The sequence below is a fragment of the Mus pahari genome, chromosome 23, assembly GCF_900095145.1.
Source record: "Mus pahari chromosome 23, PAHARI_EIJ_v1.1, whole genome shotgun sequence".
NCBI lineage: Eukaryota > Metazoa > Chordata > Mammalia > Rodentia > Muridae > Mus > Mus pahari.
Window position 1 is genome coordinate 29,576,700 of NC_034612.1, and position 8,325 is coordinate 29,585,024.

Genomic DNA, 8,325 nt, shown 5'->3' on the forward strand with positions numbered 1-8,325 from the left:
AGGGCGTCAGATCTTGTTACAGATGGTTATGAGCCACCATGTGGATGCTGGGATTTGAACTCCAGACCTTCGGAAGAGCAGTCGGGTGCTCTTACCTACTGAGCCATTTCACCAGCCCCTGAGCCAACTCTTAAAGATCAGTGGTTAAGTGTCTTCGTGGTTGACCTTATGTAGGATTTTAGCAGCTTTTGGAATTTTGTTACTTAATTGTATTTTAGGGGACACCCCTTCCTCTATTCCTGCTTCTCTTTTCTATAAGTCATAGGGTGGCTCTACAGGTGAATGGGAACATAATCTTTTAAAAAAAATATTATTTATTTTATGTATATGAGTATGCTATCGCTGTCTTCAGACACACCAGGAGAAGGCACCAGATCCCATTACAGATGGTCGTGAGCCACCATGTGGTTACTGGGTTTTGAACTCAGGACCTCTGGGAAGGCAGTCAGTGCTCTTAGCCACTGAGCCATCTCTCCAGCCTGGGAATATAATCTTTTTGAAAGATTTTTTAATTTATGTATATATGTGTGCACATATGTGCACATACCAATGGAGACCAGAAGAGAGCATCATATTCCCTTGAGCTAGAATAAGGGATTGTTAGCTCCCGGACATGGGTGCTGGGACCTGAACTCTCTAAGAGCAGCAAGCTGAGGAAAGTCAGGCCTTAAGCAGTTATTAACTGTTGGAACCCTTGCTTCTCAGCTCTCCAGTCTCCAACTAAAACTGTATAAGAGGCTCCTTTGCCTTTTCTTGTTCACAATTTTCTCCATTTTCCAGCCTCAGTCCCACTTCCCATCTGGGCCTCCCATGGCCACATTGGAGCATATTAAATGACACACAGGGTGCCAATGGACTTGTTGATCCCAGCACTGTTAATACACAAGGATGCTGTATGCTTCCATATCTGGGGCAGGTATAGAAACGGGACTTTACAACCTACTCAGTGGCTGGGCAGGGACCAAGACACCAAGACATGGCTTAACTACAAGTCTTACCTATGATTTCTATTATAGAAAAAAGGAGCAGAGATGGAAGGGGTATCCCCTCCACTTAGTGTTCCCCAAAAGCCTCCACCGCAGCACCCCAGCAGCTGAGGACAGAGGAATCTTACTGGAGAGGGGAACTGCTAAGTCTTTTCTTAAAAAGCACATGGAGCTGAGATGCTCAGAGGGCAAAGTGATCACCACTCAAGTGTGAGGACCAGAGTTCTAATCCCTAATCTCATAAACATCAGGAAGCATGGCAGCTTTCCAGTAATCAGCACGCAGGAGGCAGAGACGGGGCTCCTGGAGCTAGCTGCAGCTGCAAGCCCTGGGTTCGGTGAGTCTCTGCCTTAGCTTACACCGAGAAAGCGACCAAGGAAGACACTGAAGGTTATTCTCAGGCCTCATTTATGTGTACACCTGTGCCCTTACATGTGCAAACATGCAAACACACCAGGCATGCACACGGTACACATACACAAAACACACACACACGCACACACACACACAATGAGTGGTGGTGCACACCTTTGATCCCAGGTATAGGCAGAAAAATCTGAGTTCAAGGCCAGCCTGGTCTACATAGTGAGGTCCAGGATAGTGAGGGTTAGAGACTGTCTAAAATAAAATAAAAAAATAAACAGGTGAAATAAATCGTTTTTATTAACCATTATATATATTTCAACACACAATGTCTTACAATTGATATTGTCTCTAAAGTCTGGTGATTTTGTTTCCTTCGAGTAGGGAGAGAATCTGAGGCCTCAGACATGACAGGCAGGCACGCCACTAAACCATGCCCCAGACCTGGGGAGTTCTAGGCAAGTGCTCTCCTACTGAATTGTGGCCCCAGCTCCTCACTGGTGGGCTCTAGGTGAGGGTTAACCCACGATGCTAGGCCTTACCACTGTACTTCTGAATTCATGTTTAAGAACACATGCATGTGAATGTAAGGCCCAGAGTTCAGAGGCATCATCTGCCCCTGGAGCTGAGGCTAACACGCAGTTGTGAGCCATCTAATATGGGTGGTATTGGGAACCAAACTCTGGTCCTCTGCAGAGAGGTTCAGGTTCCTAATCACTGGACCATTCCCCAGCCCACCCAGTGTGCTTTTAAAAATTCCCGATTTAGTTACCTCAGTGGAAACATCATTGCAAACCATGGTTAGGAGGGAGACACATACATCCAAGTCCCTTTTCAAACACTGCCTAATTACGGAACCCAGCTGTTTTAAAACTTAAGTTGAATCAAAAAGCTTTGTTATGCTGGCTACACCTCAAGTGTCTACCAACATGAAAAAGTGCTGTCACCCTGGGAAGTGGAAGCATAAGACTGGTTTCAGTGTCCCCACATAGCACCACTGCCTAGGCCTTGTTCTAAAAGCAAATCCCGAGTCCCCCACCCCCGTTCTAAGCAGACACTGGGGACAGGATGAGCGCACCGAGGAGTCTAGAGCTGGACTGATGTGATGAGAGGCACTGGCTTAGGACAGTCAAAGCTTAGAGAACAGAGTGGAACCCACCCCTGCCTCCCATGACAGCTAGAGGCCACAAAACCTGTACGATGCTGCTACGTATGGAATTCATGCAGTTAACTGTCCCAAAGGCTGTCAGAACTAAGGGTGAAAGTCAAAACCAGCTAAGTGGTTGGTCCCGTGTCATCTCTAATATCCAAGCTACTGGAAAGTGAGGGCGCCCCAAGCTTCTTCCCCACACTGTCCACATCGCCATTTGGGGGTATGGGAGTGATGGTGGCTGCACCCTGAGGCCCAGCACCACGGCTCTTCTTCTATCTGGGTTTCTGCTCCACAAAGTGCCCAAGGACCCTCAGCCCACTGCCATGGGGATTCGGCATGAGAAGCTTCTATTGCAAACCAGACACTTCCGAAATGCTCTTCTTGGGAGTTAAGTGAATCCACACTTGGGAGACAGAGTCAGGGGGATTACTATGAGTTCAAGGCCATCGTGGTCTACAGGGCGAGTTCCATGACAGCCAGAGCTCCACAGTGAGACACTGCCTCAAACCACAAAACAGCCTGAAGCCAGGCATGTGGAGTCCTGGCATGGTGAGGCTGGTTGCTTAAGTTAACCTTGGAGACATCACTGCAGGCCAAGGGCACACTCTCCTCCACAGCAGGTCCAGCAGAGGTCAGGAAAGGGCACCCCATCCACTCTTGTTCTTGGGGACCATGAATAGACTGTGCCCAAAGGCACCTTATTATAAAAGCCACAGAGGGGGAGAATACAGAACAGACGGTGTTCTTTTCTGTCATAGGACAGAATTTCCCGGAATACCAAGTCCTGGAACAGTTTAGCACAGGCCAAAGCCACCACTGAGGAGAGTTACACAAGTCCCCAGCCCCTGAACCCTGCAGCTGTTTGCTGTGGTAACCTAACCCACCTCAAAAGTTGCTGAACAGCCTCATGTGTGTGGGGTGTGTGTGTGTGTATGTGTGTGTGTGTGTGAGGCCAGAAGTGAATTCTGATGTCCCTCCACAGAAAGTGTCCACCCTGGTTCTTGAGGCAGTGTCTTTCTGGCCTGGAACTCTCCAGTATGGCTAGGCTGCTGGTCAGAGAGCCCTGGGGGTTTCCTCTCGCCACCTCCCGAGCGCTGAGATTACAAGTGTGCACCAACCACCTCCAGTTCTGGGGATGAACTCAGGTCCTCACGCTTGTGAGGCAAGTGCTCCCCCCTGAGCCATCAATTCACCCTAACTTGAACAACAGGAGACTCTTCCGCAGGAGCAGGAGGAAAGTGCTGGAGGCCACATCACCCAGATCAAAACCCAACAGGAAGGAGCTGGTGTGTGGCACTGACAGGAGACTCGCTGTCATTTCACTGTGCGCCTGTAAGAGACAGAATCCATGGGTGACCACAAATGTCAGAACTGCCTACAAGAGGTCTGTCATGAAAAACAGCCTTAGAGGAAACACAGGACATTCTAAAAATAGCTACTGTGGCCGTTCTGGCTTTTCTTATGAAAGCACAGCCTGAGTCTCACATGCCATTGGGACTAGTACCTGAGTCGCTGGGCCAGCCAACTGACTCCCGATGGCTTCTGCTCAGCAGCTCTGGATGTAGAAGTCCTATAGAGAAAGTCAGATTTACGGTTATTCCACCCTCTTACCCACATCAAGAGAGCCCACCCACTCATGTCTACACACTTAGTCGGGCTCCAGCCTGGATCACATACAGACAGTTTGAGAAGGCTAAGTGGAATTAAAAAGTACCTTAGCTGTCCTCTGACCTCCATATGCATGCCACAACGCATGTGTATGTCCTCTGACCTCCATATGCATGCCACAACACATGTGTATACTCTTGCCCCCAACTGAAGATTCAAAAATAAAGGGTGGCTAAGGGGCTGGTAGACAGCTCAGTGGACACCTGCACAAGCCCGAGGACTCTTGTGAGTTCCTGGCACTGTGTAAAAGTCAGGTGCTAGTGTGTGTCTGCAATCCCAGAGCTCCTGCAGGGAGATGATGGTGGAGGTGGGAGCCTGGCACATGCTACAGCAAATGAGACACCTGGGTCAAACATGATGGAAATCGAGGACAACATCCATGTGCACTTGTGTGCACACAATGCTCATGCATGCACACACGTACAACAAAAAGGAAGTTATGATTCATTCTGACTCAGGAGTGAGTGCAGATTTCTACCACCTAAAAAGGTAGCAATAAGCCGGGCATGGTGGCACACGCCTTTAATCCCAGTACTCAGGAGGCAGAGGCAGGCGGATTTCTGAGTTCGAGGCCAGCCTGGTCTACAAAATGAGTTACAGGACAGCCAGGGCTATACAGAGAAACCCTGTCTCAAAAAAAAAAAAAAAAAAAAATCAAAAAAACAAACAAACAAAAAAAGGTAGCAATAATGGTTGACCTGTGTCGCCTCCCCCGAAGACCAATGTTCCACCCTACCCCGAGCCCTCGGGAGGGACCTCACTTAGAGACAAGTCTTCACTGAGGTGAACAATCGAAGCACCCACCATCCGGGCATCAGTCAAGACAGCAGGCCACTCAGCCAACAGAGAGCAGGAGGCAGGAGGCAGACACGCACTGGGAAAAGCCACACCAAGACAACGGCAAGGATGTCTGCAATGGGCTCCAAAGCCAGGCTCACCAGGGAGCACTGGGTGAACCAGAAAACAGGAGAAACTGGGAGAGGTAGGGAGAGCCTCTTAGAAGGGGTCAGCTACCAACTCTCCATTCTAGCCATGAAAGAATAAATGCCCTGGTTCAAGCCCCCCGTGTATGGCAGCTGCAGGACTAACTTCACAGAACTCCAGCTCTGACTGTGAGTCTAAGTTCCCCTCTGTGTGCCACATCACATACCAGCGGCACCGGGAGCCTGTGCTCACCTCCCTCTGCTGGCTGAGCTGCTCCCAGCCTGGCAATTGTGGTCCAGAGGATGCCTGTGCTGAATGCAGAAGTTGCCATGGCACTGAGCACAAGCCAGCTGCAGCATCTCTTTCTTCCTGCATCCCTCTTTGGAGCAGCGATGTGTGAAAACCTGCAAGAACAAAGTCACTTCTGATCAGCACATCACCAGCCCAGATGGGCCCTGGTGGCAGGCCCAGCAGTACCAGGCTGTGACTCTAACTACTCAAAGAGGCTGAGGTAGAAGAGAACTGACTCCACATGCAAGCAAGTCCTGGCCTCTGCTGAGCCCCGCTCCTCAACCTCACCACCAACACACATGAATAATGTAATAAAGGGTTTTAAAGAAAAAAGATTATGTTTATGGCTTAGCATTACATTAATTCCCTGACATTGACCAATTAAAAAAAAGCATCGACAATAAACCCGGAAGCTTGGGAGGTGGCTCAGTGAGTTACGAGTGCATGGTTGCACACATGCCCGTACCCCTGGTCCTTGAGGGCCAGAGACAGGAGGGTCACTGGGGCTAGCAGGGGTCAGCCTAAGTTCAACAAGAAACCCTGTCGGAAGGGAAGAGGCAGACACCCTCCTCTGGCCTCCACACACACATGCACAAGCACACACACAGGCACGCACACATAATATCAGCTCCAACAAACCAACATAAACATTTTACATTTTTATCTGTTTCTCTCTCTCTCTCTCTCTCTCTCTCTCTCTCTCTCTCTCTCTCTCTCTGTCTTTTGAAGATTTTATCTATTATTATAGATAAGTACACAGTAGCTATCTTCAGACACACCAGAAGAGGGCATCAGATCCTATTATAGATGCTTGTGAGCCACCATGTGGTTGCTGGGATTTGAACCTTTGGAAGAGCAGTCAGTGCTCTTACTGGCTGAGCCATCTCTCCAGCCCTCTCTCTTTTTTGAAGACAGGCCTTCACTATGTAACCTTGGCTGGCTGGGAGCCCACTATGCACCATGCTGGCCTTGAACTCACAGCGATCATTCCTCCCTACCTCTGCCTTCCAACTGCTGGATATAAAGGTGTGCATCACATGTGGCTTTTAAAAGTTTGTTTTGTTTTGTTTTTGTTTTTTAAGGTGAAATAAAAAGCCACCTAGCCCTGGGCACTCAGAAAGAGGATGCAAAGGCTCTGGTTCGGCAGCTTGTGCCAGCTGAGGGGTAAAAACTGCCTATGGAGACAGCAAAGCTGGGGCACCTGGGGGAGACAGCAAGAGATTTCCTGGAGGATGAGGCAGCAAGAAAACAGGGCAGGCAGGGAGGCGAAGCAAGAGTCACAGCAGCCCCATGAGGGCAAATGAGCAGCTGTGGAGACAGCAGAGGTTGTATTCACGAGTTTAAGAACGCTGGTGTATCTACGGCGACACACACACACACACACACACACACACACACACTCTGGATGGAAGGGGCGGGTGGTGATATAAATTCCCAGAGCCCCTGAGTCCTATGAACTAAGGTAAGGGGTGGCTTAGGCAGCAGCCAGAGGCCAGCCTCTGGAAGGTCTCCCCTGAGGCACAAGAGGCCTGCAGCAGGAGGCTGTGTGTGACCAGGATGCCCCAGGAGGAAGGCAGATACAGCTGTTTGGATGCAGAGGGGTAGGGACGTGTCTAGGCAGTCTGGGCTGAGCCAACAGAGAACGGGAGACTATTCTACATAGGCGCCTGTAAAAAGGGCCCAGCAGTGGGGACAGGCTGCTAAATGTGGCTTGGTGTGGGGCTCCAGGGACGACTCCATGCCCTCCTGTCTCAGTGGATAGCTTCTGACTACATGGAGCTGAGAGCTGCTAAGCATAACCTGAATCTAACCCCCAACACCCAGGGAAAAAGCTGGGTGTGGTGGTGTGTGCATTTGTGACCCAGGGCTAGGGTGTGGGAAGGGGACAGGAGGACCCCTGAGGACTAACGGCAATTGAAGAGGACACTAGGCTCTTTCTAAAGAAACTGTGTGTGACAGGGTGGGTGTGCACAGGTGGGAGTCACATGTGTGTAACGGTCAGAACCCTGGCAGGAGTAAACAGGAGAGGAGCCTCCCGGGCAGGGCAGGAACAGCGGTGGCGAGGGCTCCCCGGCCTGCAGACAGCTGCTAAGGAAGGGATCTGCAAGCCTGGAAGTTCTGCCCTCATGAAATATCAACACAGCAACAGCAAGGACGAGATTTCCTAAGGAAAGGAGCCTGGGAAAGCAAACAGAGCTGGGCACAGCGGTGCTGGCCTGTAATCCCAGCATTCAAAACCTGAGGCAGGAGGATCGGGAGTGAGCTGTAACAGGTCTCAAAAACAAGGGAGGGTGAGGTGAAGGGGAAGGGGAAGAGGAGGAGGAGGAAAGGGAGCGGGGGAAGCATGTAGCCAGATATAGAAGCTAAAGTCCCTCGTCCTGGAGCTCAGGTGAGGGAAGACCCAGCGTTAGCTGGAAGACAGGAGACAGAAAAGGTGGCCCAGTCACAGCAGAGTTAACAGAAGGGTGTAGAAAGCCTTGCCCTCTTTCATCTCAGACACCTGGGATTCCTGGAAACAAGGACCTAGCCTGGGGCCCTCGTGAGGCTTGGGAACTGTTCCCACAAGGCAAACTCGCCATCCACAACACAGGAAGGGCTCTGCTTCCCGCCGGCTGTCAGCACTCCCACTTAGACAATAGAATTTCAGTTTGCAGGGTGCTTGCCTAACAAGCACAGAGTCCTCAGTTTGATTCCCAACACTGTATAAAACAGGCATGATAGTGTACCGCTATCATACTGGTACTCAGGAGAGTGAGTCGGGGGCATCAGGAACTAAATAGCAAGACTAAACCAGCCTGGACTATGTGAAATGCTATCTCAAAAATAAATAAATAAATAAATAAAAAATAAAAATAAAATAAAAAAAAGAAAGAAAAGAAAAGAAAAGAAAAGGAAAAAAGAAAGAAGAGGAAGGGAAGGGAAGGGAAGGGAAGGGAAGGG

General features: G+C 49.9%; 1 protein-coding gene across 1 annotated transcript in view; it reads right to left on the minus strand.

Annotated features, from left to right (window-relative positions):
- Positions 1-1,636: 1,636 nt before the first annotated feature.
- The window catches only part of Zfand2a (zinc finger AN1-type containing 2A), a 12,928-nt gene continuing 6,239 nt past the window's right edge, over positions 1,637-8,325 (minus strand). Inside the window, exons 5-7 of the mRNA XM_021187115.2 lie at positions 5,347-5,498; positions 4,007-4,072; positions 1,637-3,832 (exon numbers count right to left, since the gene is read on the minus strand). Coding sequence (XP_021042774.1) covers positions 3,817-3,832; positions 4,007-4,072; positions 5,347-5,498 — 234 coding nt within the window. The 3' untranslated portion in view covers positions 1,637-3,816. The remainder of the gene's footprint in view (positions 3,833-4,006; positions 4,073-5,346; positions 5,499-8,325) is intronic.